The sequence below is a fragment of the Panicum hallii genome, chromosome 2 (genome assembly GCF_002211085.1).
Source record: "Panicum hallii strain FIL2 chromosome 2, PHallii_v3.1, whole genome shotgun sequence".
Taxonomy (NCBI): Eukaryota; Viridiplantae; Streptophyta; class Magnoliopsida; order Poales; family Poaceae; genus Panicum; species Panicum hallii.
In genome coordinates this window covers 1,907,703-1,925,186 of record NC_038043.1, presented here as the reverse complement: position 1 = coordinate 1,925,186, position 17,484 = coordinate 1,907,703, and the positions used below count along the sequence as shown (strand labels likewise).

Sequence of the window (17,484 nt, the reverse complement as noted above, 5' to 3'; positions counted from 1 at the left end):
GCCCACGACTCCTCGACAGCATCGCTCCCGCAGAGGACGTCGCCGGCGCCGGCCTCCCCGGCAGACCACAAGCGCCGGCCCCTCGCTCTCCGGCCTCGATAGCCTTCCTCCGCGTGAGGTCGCTAGCCTGCCTCCGTGCTCGACGAGGCAGCCGAAACCCCAAGGCGCTCGGGCGCCTCCGGCCTCCACCGCGCCCCGCAGCGGGAAGCAAATGTAATGCAAGTACTGCCCATAGATTCTTCTTAATTCAGTGTGAACCACCAGCCTGCAATTGTTCTTGGGCCCCTTTTTAATTCAATGTGAGCAAATTAGTAGTATGAATATTTCTTCATTATTATGTTATGTCTTCTGCTCAAATAGTTTTGTTTTTTTTTCCGAAGCATGGCACAAGAGCATAAAAAGCCTAGATTCTGAGTTCTGGCATGCCTGTGCTGGTGTTCATGTTTGGTTGCCTGCGGTCTAAACTCGAGTGATGTATTTTCCTCAAGGCCATGGTTAGCAGGTTACTCTATTTCCTAAGACTTCAGATAGCTAAAAAAATTAGACATAAATGATGCTGAATTTATCTGGTACCTTGATTCTCTACGCTGCTAGAAAGCCCGTAAGAGCGAGGTTAACACCCGACGTGGGCCTGTCGATGTGTTGCCTTTTTTTAACACACAAAACAAAACTGAGTGACTGATGATGAAGTCTACTATCTGCATGGTGACTAGGGGCCATATTGCTATTGTCAATCAGGTGCGGACATTAACAGAGAGCTATAACTCAGTTTATGTGGTGAGTTGCTCCGAACGATTTATTAGACGAATTATTGTGTGATTAGACTATCACCGATCACTTGAAGAGATCAATGGATGCTGTGTGACACTAGTCTGATGACGACGAGGCATGTCAACGTGAAACCAACCTACTAAACGGGCCGGGGTGCTCATTAGTGATTGGATCGATGTCAACATGAACGGGCACCGATGGACCTGTGGCTCTGCCCAGTCGCCGTTTTAGGCGCAAAGCCTGAAATCTGGGTCTCAAGTGTCGTCTTCAGCCCGAAATCTTTGTGCATCGCTTTCGCTGCACAAAAAAAGTTTCAGCCCCAACAGTTATAGGTGGGTGATCGATCTATCACGTACAGTTTTGTGATCCTCAACCACTACGCTACTTTCAGTCGCTGCTGCATATCATGCATGGCGTGTAGGGTTTCTGCGTGCCTGCGTTAGTTCTGACCTAGAAAATCGTATAGATCCTAAGACGTGTCCATGGTTCGTTAACAGGTCAAATGTACAGCCCGGTTACAATCTGCCTTAGTTCTAACGGCAGGCGAAACAGTCATCAAACAAAGACTGAAATAATGCAAAGCCCGGCCCGGTGATTCATATTCATGTCAGGTGCGCGCGATCGATCGACATGACGCTCGAGGCAGTGGTGGAGCTCATAATTCTTGGCAACTGAGAAGGATGGATCATCGCAGGTGACTACTACTGGATGACTATAGTGCTGGAGCACTTGCTTGGGGCGCCTGAGTGGACGCCCCCAATGAGAGGGTCAGTGGATACAATCAACAGGCAAAGGATGAGGTCTCCCTTAGCTTGCTGCATGCTGCTTCGTCCTTTCTCCTTTGCTTGCCGGCCCTCTTGCATTGCATTGCTCGTTCGTTGGTGCGTCAGTAACAGCAGTAGTGCCACAGCATCGATCTTGCGGAGCTAGCAGCTGTACATGTCTACGATGCATGACACCGCATGCCAAGGCACGCAAAAGCCCAGTTGCACTAGCTCACCACCACTGTTCGTCCGTTTCCATCTATCATGCATTGAGTTAGGCAGCATGGACTCCACATACCCAAACCCAGACCTAATTTGTTTCTTCATCTATAGATGCCGCGTGTGTACGTACATCAGATACGATCAAACTTTTCGTCTGCATTCGAGAGGAACAACACACAGTATCTACCTTTGTTTAGGTTTCATGCATATGTATCTTCAGGCACGGCAGATCGATCGAGATAGGATATGCTCTAGCTCCACTTTGTTGCTGGGCGCCTAACTTTCTGCTGTGCCAGAACATCCAAAGGATCCCGGCCAAACACAAGGACTACTGCCTCCCAGGATTCTTTGTTTACCAAAAAGAAACTGTTTCATGTCAACAGATCATGGATTGACCACACTAAACAAATCAATTAATCCAAGATACTCCAGCTGATCAAGCTCGCACCTGGACAAACGGCCTGCCTGCCTGCCTGCCTTCAGGCACTGACTCTCACGGATAATCAGCAGTCAACTGTTGAATCGTCTGCCGCGCGCATGATCCAAAAACTCTTGGCCTACCATGCATGCATCGGTGACATGTGCTCATATGTCATCGCTACTTTTCTTATGTTTGCATGCTCCCAGCAGATCAGAGCAAGTCAAGAGTCATGACCAATGTTTTATGATTGTATCTTACCGCAGTACTAGCTAGTTCGTACAAGAACATGTTAAACCACTACTACTAGTTAGTTTTTTTTTTCTCTCCCTCCTTTTTTCCCCAAAAAAACATCTTATACAACTATTCTGCTACTTTTGTAATAATTAACCTGAAGAATATAATTAAATTATGCACATAAAGTTGGACAAGGCCAAGTGGGGTGTACAGGAACCATCCATGTGATGGATGAGGTGACCAATCTTGGGAGGATATCTTGACCTTCTGCATGTGAATTTAGACGGTGGTTGTGTCCATTTGCCACCTATTAAAAAAATACATGCCCTCTGCCTGCTGCAACTAAAATAGCGACAAAAAAGGGTACAATTTCCAAACTGTGCTGAAGATTTCAATATTGGAGGAGAGCTAGAGTACGATCATCACAAGGATCTTAACTTACAATAATCTCTCCTGTTTAATTATTGGATGCGATCGATCAGCTGATCGAGTTGTTCGTTCACGGCCGCCGTTGCATAGGCTACATGCACACACGCATGTGAGTTGGACTCTCGGTGGGTGGATGGATGGATGGACGGATGTGATGCGATGTAAACTTTGGCAGCTATGGCTCAACCCGACACGACATGAAACCTAGCTAGCTAGAGAGGGATTGAAATGACATGCTACAGCCTATGTAAGTTGCACTTTAAATTATGGCATGGCCACAAGTTATACAAGGCTGATGACGTATTACTACTGTAGTGACCCATCTCTGTGGCCAACTTCTGTTGTCTGGTAGGGTTTTCAGTAGCAGAAATTAAAGAACAATCAATAAGCGTAAATATACCGGAAATAATTTGACTTAAAGATATTGTTTGGGATTGACTTAATATAAATACAATAGTAGTATACTTGCTCTTCCATCATCTCCAACCCATCTGTGTGTTCATAGATTGCTAAGTCTATTCATGTACCAACGGGGCTCGCCACCAACGCTGACGTCCAAGGTCCATTATACGAGCCAATGATCCCATTTGTTTTAATTTTTGGCTGATTTTAAATGCTCGATTTAAAAAAAAAATCTAAAAGTCAGATGACTCTCAGAATCGAGAATCCAGCTGATTATGGATTCTCGATTCTGAATTTTGGAAGTTATCTGATTTTTAAATTTCTCAAAACCATGCCTTCAAAATCAGCTATAAGCTTAATAAACAAATAGGACCAACACCTCATTACACTTCGTTGCAGCTCAGATTTAATGGCCAGTTGTGAAGAATTTAAATAACCTCGTTTCCAGGATTCAAAATTTGGAAATGTTCTAGTGTAGGTCATGCATCACAATTACTGACGGTAAGAACTCGGTCGCCAGTTACTCCTAATTAAGATTTAGCTCCACGAACATAGCCGAGGCATCAAGTATGTATGACCCGCGATACGGTGCAAGGGTCCGAAACGGCACCGGAAAGCGCTGCCGCGAAGCCGCTTTTTTCCTACCTCTTTTTTTTTTGAAACAAACTTTTTCCTACGTCGATCACGGAAAAAGAGTTGGCTTTCGGCGACGAGTCGTAACCCACACGTACACACACTCTCTATCTCTCTCTCTCTCAACGCGTCGGCGCGTACGGCCAGAGCCCTCCACCTGTCTCTGCCGGTGGGCCCGTCCACCCCTCCCGCCCGCCACCCGCTCGACGAAATGCCAGCCAGAGCCAGCGGTCAATGCCGTCGCCAGCGCCGTTGACGCCCCCCGGCGCCTGTGCGCCACAGTACTCGCCCCCCTTAAAGCTCCCCCCTTCCCCGATCCCTTCGCCCCGCCGCCCCCCACAGTCCCACTCACTCACCCGCGGCCACCCGACCACCACCACCACCGCCCTGTTGCGCCACCAGTGCCACCCACCTCGCCCCCGCCCCGCGCGCTGGCCCGGCGATTCGGTGGTATCTTCCTAGTGGCGAGTGGGCGTGGGGGGACGGATTCCGCTGCTCTGTCTGTCCATGGCGCGCTGCTCCTGCCCCTTCCTGTCCTAGTGCGCGCCTCGCTGTGCGGCTGCTCGGGGCTCCGGGGAAGTAGTGTCTCGCCGCGGCGGCTTCGCACGGTGGCGGCGGCAATGGCGCGGCTCTTGCTCCCGGCGGCGGTCCTCTTCTTGGCCGTCCTTGGATCGGCGGAGGCGGGGGCCGAGGAGGCGGCGGCGCTGCTGGAGTTCAAGCGCGCGCTGCTCGACGTGGACGGGCGGCTCTCCGGCTGGGGCGGCGCGGGCGCGGACCCGTGCGGGTGGGCCGGCATTGCCTGCTCCGCCGCCGGCGAGGTCACCGGGGTCAAGCTCCACGGCCTCAACCTCCACGGCGGGCTCTCCGCCGCCGTCTGCGCGCTCCCGCGCCTCGCCGTCCTCAACGTCTCCAGGAACGCGCTCGCGGGCGCCGTCCCGCCCGGCCTCGCCGCCTGCGCCGCGCTCGAGGTCCTCGACCTCAGCACCAACGGGCTCCACGGCGCCGTCCCGCCGGAGCTCTGCGCGCTGCGGGCCCTCCGCCGCCTCTTCCTCAGCGAGAACCTGCTCGCCGGCGAGATCCCCGCCGCCATCGGCAACCTCACCGCGCTCGAGGAGCTCGAAATCTACAGCAACAACCTCACCGGGAAGATCCCCACATCCATCCGCGCGCTGCGGCGGCTCCGCGTCATCCGCGCCGGGCTCAACGACATCTCCGGCCCCATCCCCGTCGAGCTCACCGAGTGCGCCAGCCTCGAGGTGCTCGGGCTCGCGCAGAACAACCTCGCCGGGGAGCTGCCCAGGGAGCTCTCCCGCCTCAAGAACCTCACCACATTGATCCTCTGGCAGAACGCCCTCTCCGGCGAGGTCCCGCCGGAGCTCGGGAGCTGCACCAACCTCCAGATGCTCGCCCTCAACGATAACGCCTTCACCGGTGGCGTGCCCAGGGAGCTCGCCGCGCTGCCGTCGCTCTTAAAGCTGTACATTTACCGGAACCAGCTCGACGGCACCATCCCGCCGGAGCTGGGAAACCTGCAGAGTGTACTGGAGATTGACCTCTCGGAGAACAAGCTCACTGGCATCATCCCCGGCGAGCTTGGCCGGATACCCACGCTCCGGCTGCTCTACCTCTTCGAGAACCGTCTGCAAGGTAGCATCCCGCCGGAGCTCGGCCAGTTGAGCAGCATAAGAAAGATTGACTTGTCCATCAACAACCTCACCGGCAAAATTCCGATGGCGTTTCAGAACCTGAGCAGCTTGGAGTACTTGGAACTCTTCGATAACCAACTCCATGGCACCATCCCTCCATTATTGGGGGCCAACAGTAACCTCTCAGTGCTCGACTTGTCCGACAACCAGCTGACTGGTAGGATCCCTCCTCACCTCTGCAAGTACCAGAAGCTCATGTTCTTGAGCCTCGGATCGAACCGCCTCATCGGCAACATCCCTCCAGGATTGAAGGCTTGCAGAACTCTGACACAGCTCCGGTTGGGGGGCAACATGCTGACAGGGAGCCTCCCGGTCGAGCTGTGGCAACTACAGAACCTGACCTCGCTTGAAATGAACCAGAACCGGTTCTCTGGGCCAATACCGCCTGAGATTGGCAAGTTCAGGAGCATAGAGAGGCTCATTTTGTCCAACAATTACTTTGTTGGACAGATCCCTGCTGCCATTGGCAACCTGACGGAGCTTGTCGCCTTCAACATTTCATCAAACCAGCTCAGCGGACCAATTCCCCGAGAGCTAGCGCAGTGTAAAAAGCTTCAAAGGCTTGATCTCAGTAGAAACTCCCTCACTGGAGTGATTCCTCAAGAGATTGGTGGGCTGGTGAACCTGGAGCTACTCAAGCTGTCTGACAACAGTCTGAATGGAACCATTCCGAGAAGTTTTGGAGGCCTTTCGCGGCTCATAGAACTGGAGATGGGAGGCAACCGTCTGTCTGGTCAGGTCCCAGTTGAGCTTGGTGAGCTCACTGCCCTTCAGATCGCCCTAAATGTCAGTCACAACATGTTGTCAGGTGAGATCCCCACACAGCTAGGGAACTTGCACATGCTGCAGTACCTTTTCTTGGACAACAATGAGCTTGAAGGTCAAGTTCCTTCCTCATTCAGTGACCTTTCAAGCCTGTTGGAGTGCAACCTGTCTTACAACAATCTTGTTGGGCCGCTTCCCAGCACCCCGCTGTTCGAGCACTTGGACAGCAGCAACTTCCTTGGGAACAATGGCCTTTGTGGCATCAAAGGGAAAGCATGTCCAGATTCATCAGTGTCATCCTATTCAAGCAAGGAACAAGAAGCGCAAAAGAAGCGCTTTCTCAGGGAGAAGATTATCAGCATTGCCTCCATTGTCATTGCTTTGGTTTCGTTGGTGCTAATTGCAGTTGTTTGCTGGGCCTTAAGAGCCAAGATACCGGAGCTTGTATCAAGTGATGAGCGCAAGACTGGGTTCTCCGGCCCTCACTACTGCATGAAGGAACGGGTGACCTATCAAGAGCTTATGAAAGCAACCGAGGACTTTTCAGAGAGTGCTGTGATTGGAAGGGGTGCCTGTGGCACAGTCTACAAGGCCGTCATGTCTGATGGCCGGAAACTTGCTGTGAAGAAGCTGAAGTCTCAAGGAGAAGGTTCCAACATCGACAGAAGCTTCCGAGCTGAGATAACCACACTTGGAAATGTCAGGCACCGCAACATTGTCAAGCTGTATGGCTTCTGCTCTCATCAGGACTCAAATCTTATCCTGTATGAGTACATGGCAAATGGTAGCCTTGGGGAGTTGCTTCATGGAAGCAAGGATGCCTATCTTCTGGACTGGGACACCCGATACCGGATCGCTCTTGGGGCTGCTGAAGGCCTGCGGTATCTTCACAGCGATTGCAAGCCACAGGTGATTCACCGTGATATCAAATCTAATAACATTCTGCTTGATGAGATGATGGAGGCTCATGTGGGGGACTTTGGCCTGGCCAAGCTTATTGACATTTCCAACTCCAGAACAATGTCTGCTGTTGCTGGTTCATATGGGTACATTGCACCAGGTTAGATCTGTTACTGAATCACTGCATGTTAGGAATTGTAGATTTCATATACTTTGTAGCATGCACATATGGCAGTTTACTAAAATATTCTTTCTAGCAATAAATTATCAAGCTCAGTTTATTAAGCAATGTGTATGGCTTCTAATGAATTGCCTTTTATCGTTTGCAGAGTATGCCTTCACCATGAAGGTCACCGAGAAGTGTGATGTTTACAGTTTCGGGGTAGTTTTGTTGGAACTACTAACCGGACAATCTCCAATTCAGCCTCTTGAGAAAGGAGGAGATCTTGTGAATTTGGTGAGGCGGATGATGAACAAAATGACACCAAATACGGTGTTTGACAGCAGATTGGACCTGAGCTCAAGGAGAGTTGTGGAAGAAATGTCTCTGGTGCTAAAAATTGCAATGTTCTGCACCAACGAGTCACCATTTGATAGGCCCAGCATGAGAGAAGTCATATCCATGCTAATCGACGCAAGAGCGTCCTCATATGATTCATTTTCCTCGCCAGCATCCGAGGCACCTATAGAAGATGACTCCTCCCCAAAAGTTTAGAGGTGTGATCAAGTGACATTTTTGCTGCTGTTAAAGAGTTCTGATTTCCGAACAAGCTTCTGTCATTTCCTTGCCCATGCTTAGTTTCATATTTGGAATTAGACTATCTTATAACTACTACATAGTTAAAAAAAAACCATGGTGCTGTCAATTTGTCTCTACTGGATAATTCAACCTGATTTCGTGTAGACCAGTTGCTAATTTGAGATAGGATGATAGGATAGCTAGTTAAAACTACAAAATATTATGAACTATCGCCCATTTTTAAGCCAGTAAATCAGAAAAAAGGATAATGTTATTTTGATTCCCTACTACCTTATAAAATCCATGCTCTCGAGTTAATTTCTTTTTCTTGTTTTTGGCAGGAGTATCATCGATCTATGTTACCAGGCATGCATCAAGTGGCTATCCACAAATTAACTGAATTCATAGCTGAAGACCATCTAGTCTGAACTATTGAGCTCCAAGAAGTTGCTGGGTATAACAGGGACTTCTAATGGAAAAGAGATCTGTCTTTCTGACCAAGACTAACCACCAGTTGAAGGCTAGAAGCATTTGATAGTGCCTCAGCTAGTGCTCTTTCAATAGAGGCAGACACCTTGAGTGTTCCTTTTCTGAAACGCTCGACTAGGCAGATAGGTTCATTTCAGCAGAACATACAGATTCAATTATCACTAGCTTGACATTGTACATACTACATAGACCATAGTGTGGCTACAATAAATAATTACAGATTATTTATTCCTAACAGGGACTTATTCCTAACTGTAACATGATAAAAGTGAATTGAATTACCATGTATGGACAAGCCTGCAGCTACAGCCTTCTCAGTGCGAAAAGGTGGATGCCTTGACCATCCTTTTCAGCTCCTGTTGGGTTTGACTTGGGGCCTGTTTAGTTCCACCAAAACGCAAAAACGCAAAATGCAAACTTTTACTGTAGCAAAGGAATCTTGCTAATTTGAAGTACTAAATGAAGTCTATTTGCAAAACTTTTTGCATGGATGGGTTGTAAATCGCGAGACGAATCTAATGAGCCTACTTAATCCATGTTTTGCAACAGTGATGCTACAGTAACCATCCGCTAATTATTGCTTAGTTATGGATTAATTAGCATCATTAGATTCGTCTCGTGATTTACAACCCATCCATGCAAAAAGTTTTGCAAGTAGACTTCATTCAGTACTTCAAATTAGCAAGATTCCTTTGCTACAGTAAAAGTTTGCATTTTGCGTTTTTGCGTTTTGGTGGAACTAAACAGGCCCTTGGTGTCCTGCAACCTGCAACATTGTCATCAAAGGCACACAGAATTAGGCACTCCTGCAGATCCAGTGACCCGTGCTGCCACGGCTTTGATGGCAGGTTGGAATGCATCACCTGCTTTATCTGACTGCGAGCAACAGCAAATCACACCAAACAAAATAGTGTTCACTGAAAATTCCATGACTTCCATAACTTTGAGGCTGACATGTCTACATACTTCACCCATCAAATTCTGACGAGAAAGAGCTAATTATTCAGAATTTGCATCTATGTTTCACATGCTGCTCAAACTGAATTGCAAGGAAGACTGCACTCTGTAGTGCTGGCCTGCTGGTACATCACAATATTCAGAATTCTGTCAGTTCAGCACGTGGCCACCTGCAGCGTGTAATCAGCATCTATCGACCACACACACCCATAAATCAGGGTGCAATACGAAATAATCACTGCAAGAAAATAAAATTAAATTTACATCTCAGAATCTCATTAGAGCAGCGTATTCAGCACACAACAAGGGAACAGACTTCACCACAGATGCTTCATCTGATGGATCTGATCATCAGTCCTCTCACTTCTCGCACAACACACAACCGAGAACCATAAAAATGGGGGAGATAACTGATCCTGGAACTCGAGAGAGCCGATCAAGGGCCGGATCCATCCATTGGCATTTGGCAATGTCTAGAATGGAAAGGATTACAATGGCTTTCTGACAGGGCACTCCAGCAAGTCATGCTCCGAAAAATCTCACCTCCACGAAATGAATACAACAGCAGGTGGATAATGAAATGCAGATGGTTGTCAGAGTAACATCGATGAGGTTCTTCAGTGGTGAACAGGGTAGACGTCTGAAGGATGATCTGCTTCCACGAATGCGGCGAATCATCCCCAGCACACTTATGGCCGCTTCACGCAATGATTGGTGCTTGCAGGGATAGGTTGCAATTATTTGATGTCTTCACATCCTGTAAAGTGTGAACAATGATTGTTTCGGTCAGACAAACGAGGAAATCATGTATACTGTGCATTGCTTCGATTCATATGATGAACTTGCCAAGACAAAACAAATATAATTATTACCATCATCAACAAACAATATATTATGTTGTGTTCTTCCTCATCTGCCACTCAAATAGTTTGCAAGGCTGACAAACAGAATAGGTTGAGCTATTGTACTTCATTTATACGACTTTCCTTTTCAACTGAAAACTGGTACTATGGTCAGATCTTCAGACCTAATTTTAGCATAACACCTTTTGCTCATTCCAGTTTATTTTGGAAAAGAGCATTAAAGCCCTAACTGAAGATTAATCACAATAGCAGATCAAATAGCCCAATACATTGGTCAATTGACCAGTCCTCCCAATATGATTCTATTAGCATGTCAACCTCAAGCTTCATTTCTAAACAGAGACAATATTGAGCATAAGAACCCTTTTTCTTACTGTTAATCACAATAGCAGGTATAATAGCGTTTGGAGAGAAATTCTTTCTCCAAAAAGATACCATTGTGAGCAACAAAACATTTTGTTTTTTCTGCTTGATTATAAAAATAATGATATTGGTGACTTCACCAACATCAGGTTACATAGTCAAACTCAAGGTTCATTTCACTAGTCAGGATCAATTGAGCATAATGAGGGGCATAATTCTCAATGGCTTTATTCGTATCATTATGTAAACAAATTGCAGGATTCCAGAGGAGTATAGGAAACCATGAGACCTTAGACACAGATACCAGCAAGTATATCACTATATCACATGTCATACTACACAAGTTTACGAAGACGGTTAGTCTTAAATTAAAAGAAACATTGAAAGGCGAAATGCTAGACACTGCAATGTGTTTAATATAATAAGCATCGTAGGGGTTTCCTTACTGTTTTCGCTCAAAAAAATCCAGACTCTGCAATGTGTAATGACCAACTTTATTGGCAAGATTTGAATCTGATCACCATGAGAATCTTGGAAGAAGACAAATGCAGAGTCATTCATGCTTAACAACTAGGAGCTTGTTCCATTTAGATTAGGCTAATCCTAGTTTTCTTACTGTGCACAAAGCCAGCAAGCCCCCAAAACTAGGTTTGTTATTTTGTCAACAGAACCCATAAAGGCTATTCAATTTAGAAGCACTGTAAGCCATCCAATATATTTAGTTTCTGTTGAAGAAGGAATGCAGGATACCAAGTCACAGTTAAGAGGGAGAAGGGAGCAAAAACTGTTTAGTAGGTTAGCTAATAGAACTAATTCAATGATAAGCCAAAACTCACGGTAAACAAGGCTATATATAGGATAATTTTAATTATTTAAAGTGCTTAGCTTTGGGTCATAAAGTCTCCACTTTGAGAGCTTTCCAGAAATAAGATGGACAACTACATTTAACGATACCTAAGGGTTAGCATACTTTAGAATCTATACAGTTTCATTAAAGAAAAGCATAAGATATAAAGATTCTGCTATATCAAGGATTAATTCAATCTACTCGTGAAAGAATAGCTAATAGCAATGCCCTTTATTTAAAATCTCTTTTAAACACCTTAACAGGTGGAGTAAATGGTCAGCACATAACAAAAAACGATAACTATCAAAAGTAGATCCATAAATTAAAAATTATAGTCTTGATAATGGCATCCTCTATTGTACCAGAAATATAAGATCTGATGATCTTATATGACTATTGACTATATTTTACCAATGCAAACCCTATAGATAATAGGACATGAGAACTGTATTACTAATTATTCAGATTTTATAATTCCTTCCCTAAAGAGAACTTAGTATCATCTTAATGCAATTATAATACTAACTACCATTAACTGTTAGAGTCTTAGGTACAACTGCATCAACAGCACTTTCCCCTTGCTGGTATATGATATGTTCTTTTCATCTCAGACAGAAGGAGCTAACTAGTTTAGCAAAACCAAAGGCATTTTGAAACATTCATTTTACAACTAATATTATGTTCTTTATGCAGATGCTAACTAAGAAAAATAATAAATATGAGCGCCTGTGTAACCAAAGCTAGAAGTCACAGTTAGTGTGAAAAAAATGGCATGACATCTTGTGAAAGATTTCCCAATATGCAATATAATAATGATTGTTTATTCATAATTTGTGGAGTTTTATAACTAAATACGAGCACTTGTAGTTTCTGAAAAGTACTTGATGGTAATCAAGTCTTGACGACAAGATCAAGGTGAACAGTTCATCCTTCAAGGGATACAGATGTCTTGTTTTATTAGAACAATGTAACAAAAAGCTGCATGCTTAGGCTTAAAATGCCATCCTCTGACTTAATATCTAATCAACACCTAGCCTGCTTACTTGATGATTAGGTGTTAGGCCGCATGGAACCACCCCACAGACTACCTAGTACCTAGCACTTTCCGAACACTTAGAACTCAGGTTTATGAACTACGTTGATTCGTTGATCCATGAATCTCAATTGACATTTTCTTGAGCAAATACATCATAGTTAGATATCCTGAGACAAGACTAAGGTTGTAAGGCAACAATATCTTATTATTCAGGACATCAACAAACGTATAAGGATAGTCTGCCTATAATGTATGTCTTATTTGTGTAGTTACATACTACTCTTGATTTCTTTTTCTAATTTTTAAGAACTTGACGTCCTTACTTCCACCAGTTGTTTCAACAGTCAATCAGAAATTCAGATTCTCCTGCCAATTCGAGAAACCAGAAATTCGGACCATAAATTGGGCATGCCTTATGCCCCACTATCAGTGACTTAGCCAACAACTTCTAAACCTAGACTATTAGATGAAGCTCCAATAACCATGTACCAAAAAGGATCAAATGAGAAACAAAACACTTCACTCAGGGTAGCAATTGCTGTATTCTTTACCAAGTCTATGTGCTTTTGACTCTGTAAATTTAGCATGGTCGGTCACATTATGTCTTTCAAGTTTCATCTGGAAAAAGATTCGAGCTCTGTTCTTAGTTGAAGCATCAGTGACTTTTTTTTTTGTTCTGAAGTACAGCCCAAACACCAAACACATTATCAGATTTTGCACAAAATCATCTAGTCTACCTGAAGAATAGCTGCTTGGGAAGGACCAGGTCAAATGTGCCCACATCTATCTGAACCTTGCAGAAGTCCTTATGAAAATGTTTTTAGCATATATTACAATGCTAGGTGGGTGTTTATATTTGTTTCAAAGAGACTTCAGGATATAATTACGCAATTGCAGGGGTAGCAATTGAAGGAATAACTTAGGATTTTCGGAATGCACAGCTTGTAGAGAAATACAGACAAAACACCAAGCTCAGTATCAGGATTATATTTTGGAAAGTTACAGATTTTCAATCATAAAGTTTGTTTTGGTTAAGCATACATGTGTATTCAGCTCTTGTTATAATCTATAGTATGTGCTGACAAAGAAGAAAACATGGGAAGGAAACACTCAACATGCCGGTAACTATATTTGAACCAAGCAAAAAGTCCATTTGGAAATGTGTTTAGACAATACGACAATGCTAGGTGGGTATTTTTGTTTATACGGTGCCTCCAGTTCATGCATTTGATCCTAGTACAGCAGATCCTTTTCATGCAATACTACTGCAACGTAGCCTGGGCTTACTACAAATTAAGGCATTAAAAATCCAGTGCCGGGCAAGCAGAAACCATGTGATTGGCCTGTCTCCTACGAAATAGCTGATGGGTGGAACAGAACACCAAACCAGATCCCTCTCCAGTGAGTAGTGAATCGACACCTGTTCTAATTTGTAAAGTTGAGCGGAATGCTCCCTCTAAAGCCTTGACACTCGTCGATTGCCAAGAACCACCCGAGGGTTTTATGGGATTTGGGGACACAAGGCCACCTCGAGAGCCACCAAAAGGGAGAGGTAATCATATCAAATTGGCAAATGGCAAGCATCGTAGCCTTAAATTAAGGCCCCCCAAACACAAGCATCCAAAAAGCAACGAAGCTCGAGAGTTCATGAGCTTACCATCCGGAAAGCACTGCGCTGCATTGGGCAGCTGTCGTTCAGTTCTTGCCCTTCTCCTTCATGTCCGCGTGCTGGAACCCGTTCCAGAGCTGGAACGCGGCGAACTGGCTCTCCGCCGTGGTGGGCGTGGTCACCGCGGCGGCGGGGCTGAATAGGAAGGGTATGTTGGGAGCGTCCAGTGGAGTAGACAGCCTCTGGAGCTGCTGGTTGTGGTGGTGGTGGTGGTGATGGTGGCCGGAGATGTGCGGCTGCGAATTGGACTGAAGGGTCCCCCTACTGTTGACACCCACAAGACCCGAGGACATGGAGAAGTTGAGGTTGTAGTCTCCGGCGGGACCCGAGGCCGGCGCCGCGTGGACGGGCATGAAGTGGTCCTGCAAGAACGAGAACTGCGTCATCTCCGCGTGCGGCTCGCCGCCGCCGCCACCACCAGAGGCGATGGTTACGGCGCCGCTCGCCAAGCCGAAGTGCTGCGCCGGGGCCATGGCGATGGACGCAATGTTGCCGAGGTGGGGAGCCGGGGAGGCGAAGGAGTGCGCCATCGCGTGCCCGGCCGCCTTCCGGGGCTGCGCGAATCCGATGTAGTCGGCGGTCGCGGGGACAGCCATTGCCTGCCAGGGGGCCGACGACTGATGCTGCTGCTGCTGCTGCTGCTGCTGCTGCTTGTGCTCGGCGGGAGCGGAGCCGGCGGCCGCCGTGGCCGCGGCCATCCCGGTGAGCAGCTCGGTGAAGGACGCGGCCTGCGCCGAGGCGGTGGGCGCGGCGCGCCTCCCCGTGGCGGCGTCGTCGGCGGGGTCCTTGTCCTTGTCCCTGGCGGCGGCGCTCCGCTCCCTGGCGCGCTCCCTGGCCTTGACCCGGCTCTCGGAGCGGGAGAGCGAGAGGACGGAGCCCTTGCTGGTCTCGGACGTGCTGCTGCAGCCCGATCTCGTGAGCTGCTGGTGGTGGTGGTGCTGGTGTTGGTCCTGGTCGTCGTCGTCGTCGTCGTGCGGCGCATCCGCCAGGGCCGGCAGGTCCTTGCCCGCAGCGGAGGCCGGGTGCGCGGGGAAGCCCGTGGCGGCGTCGAGCGAGGGCAGCTTGTCGATGGCGGCGGCGGCGGCCTTGATGAGCCACTCGATGGCCTTGCTGGGCTGGTCGTACCCGAGTCGGTCCTGCAGGTCGTAGAACTGGATGGCGGTGGCGACGGAGAGGCGGACGCGGCGGTCCCGGATGCCCTTGGCCGTGTACACCTTGCTGTGGCGGTCCTTGCCGCCGGAGGCCCGCGAGACGCGGTAGATCCGCGAGGCCGGGTGCTGCTGCGCCCACGGCGCCGGCAGCGCGGCGGCGGGCGCCGCCCGGCTGCGCTTGGGGCCCGGCTCCGGGCCTGCGCCGTCCGCAGCCTTCACCCGGCCCCGCTTGCTCCGCCCGTCCCCGGCCACCACGGCCTCCATCCCGGCGCTGCAGCCCCCGCGGCGGCGGCCCCTACTACCATGCCCCGGCCGCCGCGCCCCGCATTGGCCCTGCTAGCTGCTAAGCGAGCGGCGCAATTCCCGCCGCCGAGCTCGGTAGCTCCCCGCGCGCGGTGGCGGGCAGGAGGGAAGGAAGCGGCAGCCCGCTGGCAATGAGGCGAAGAGCGGGCTGGGCAAGAGCAAGCGATCGGCGCGCGGCTGGTAGCTGCGCCTCGTCGTCAGATCTGGCGCGGCTGCGGTGGCGATCGGCGGCCGCGTGTGGCTCGGATGCGCCGCGCGGCGGGGGGCGAGCGGGGACTCGGGAGGCGAGGTTTTTGGGGGCGCGGGAGGGAGGGAGGGAGAGCTGGGTGACGCTCACGCTGCTGGTGATGGTGGCGAGTGGCGAGTGGAGAGAGGGAGGGAGGTGGGCGATGACTGATGAACTGACGGGCGGGGCGAGATTTTATGAGGAAAAGGGGAGGTGCGCGGCACGAGGCGAGGCGGGCGCCTCCCCTGGCCTATCGACTCGGCAACGGCCAAGCCGCTGCCGCTGCCGCCGCCCGGGTCTCCCCCACCCCCACTGCTGGTCGGCTGCTCTCTACCGTGCCAGGGGGATTCGCCGTCGCCGCCGCGATCTGACCGCTGATGCGGGCCGTTGGTCGCTGTCAGCCGCCGGGGAAAGGGATCGTGCCGTGGCGACGCCGATGCGATGTCGGCAGCAAAACATCCGTCGCGGCCCCGGTCGACCGGCGGAGCGTCCAGAGCAGCGTCGGTCACGAAAATTGCCCGACCTTTCCGTTCAAAATAATAATAAAAAAAAAACTGAGAAGCAGATTCCAAGCCCGGCGCTGCGGCACACGTACTGCTCCTGGGTACACTGCTGGGGTTTCAGATGCGCGTACAGTGAGTGAGTGCCACGGAGGCGCAGGTACGGGGGACGGCGAACCGCGCATCTCGGCTTCCCTGTCGAGCGAGGAAGGGAAAGCCTCGTGCCCGGCAGCATACGCATTGGAGCTACTGTTTTATTAATTGCATTGTGCCGAACAAATACCTCCCACCACTTCATACAGCATATACAGTCCATTCATACACTGCAAATAATTGTGCCATACTACCAGTTGTATAAATTTGGTTGGATCACAGAGCTACTACTATTTCGTGCAAAATCCATAGCCTAATACAATATGCATGAAGTCCTTCTCTCTCTCTCTCTCTCACGCAAAATCTCCAGGGGCGGAGGCCGGCCTGGAGGCGCGGGTGGGAGGCAATAGGGAGATGGGTGGGAGTCGGACGGGGGTAGAATAGAAAAGTTTTCATAACCAGTGGCAGTTGGGTAATTTTTTACCTCAAAAACCACTAAAAGCAGGGGCAGATGTGCTTTTGCATTTGTACTGCAGTGAAAGCTACTTTTGGGCAAAATCATCTAGAGCTTTTGAGCCCTTTGGTTGGCTTTTAGTCTTTGCAAAAGCAAAAGCAGGTTGGAAAGCCCAACCAAACACACCCTCAGTCAGTTAATCCCCTTATTAGCGGTTGCTAATAACAGGACGCGTCCGTACAGAGTTGGCCCTTTTGGTAAGGACAATCCCTTCCGAACAGGAGCGTCGGTGCCTCTTGAGCACCTATATATATATATACATATATGTAATCACTGTTCAGTTATGATTAACAAGAGAATCGTTACATTCCATTTCACTGATTTCAAATACGTTATCAGCACTTTCGCTCGTACATCGCCGTTTTGGATCTCGCCGAGGAAGAAGAACAGGGGGAGGCCCCTTGGCCTCCACCACCCGAAGGTGAGCAATGGCGCCCAGAAACTCACCGTCGCTGTCCGTGAACATGCTTGTCAGAGCCTTCTGCGA

General features: G+C 48.9%; 2 protein-coding genes across 2 annotated transcripts; one reads left to right on the top strand and one right to left on the bottom strand.

Annotated features, from left to right (window-relative positions):
- Positions 1 to 4,458: 4,458 nt before the first annotated feature.
- LOC112879711 (leucine-rich repeat receptor-like serine/threonine-protein kinase At1g17230) lies at positions 4,459 to 8,774 on the top strand. The gene is made up of 3 exons (XM_025944085.1): positions 4,459 to 7,407; positions 7,577 to 7,964; positions 8,328 to 8,774. The coding sequence occupies exons 1-2, from the start codon at positions 4,497 to 4,499 to the stop codon at positions 7,960 to 7,962; spliced, it is 3,297 nt and encodes a 1,098-aa protein (XP_025799870.1). The 5' UTR covers positions 4,459 to 4,496; the 3' UTR covers positions 7,963 to 7,964; positions 8,328 to 8,774.
- An 890-nt stretch (positions 8,775 to 9,664) lies between these two features.
- LOC112882829 (transcription factor PCF6-like) lies at positions 9,665 to 16,180 on the bottom strand. The gene is made up of 2 exons (XM_025947978.1): positions 14,199 to 16,180; positions 9,665 to 10,189 (listed from the first exon to the last, which is right to left on the bottom strand). Exon 1 carries the CDS (start codon positions 15,623 to 15,625, stop codon positions 14,237 to 14,239), a length of 1,389 nt encoding a protein of 462 aa, XP_025803763.1. The 5' UTR covers positions 15,626 to 16,180; the 3' UTR covers positions 9,665 to 10,189; positions 14,199 to 14,236.
- Positions 16,181 to 17,484: the final 1,304 nt, after the last annotated feature.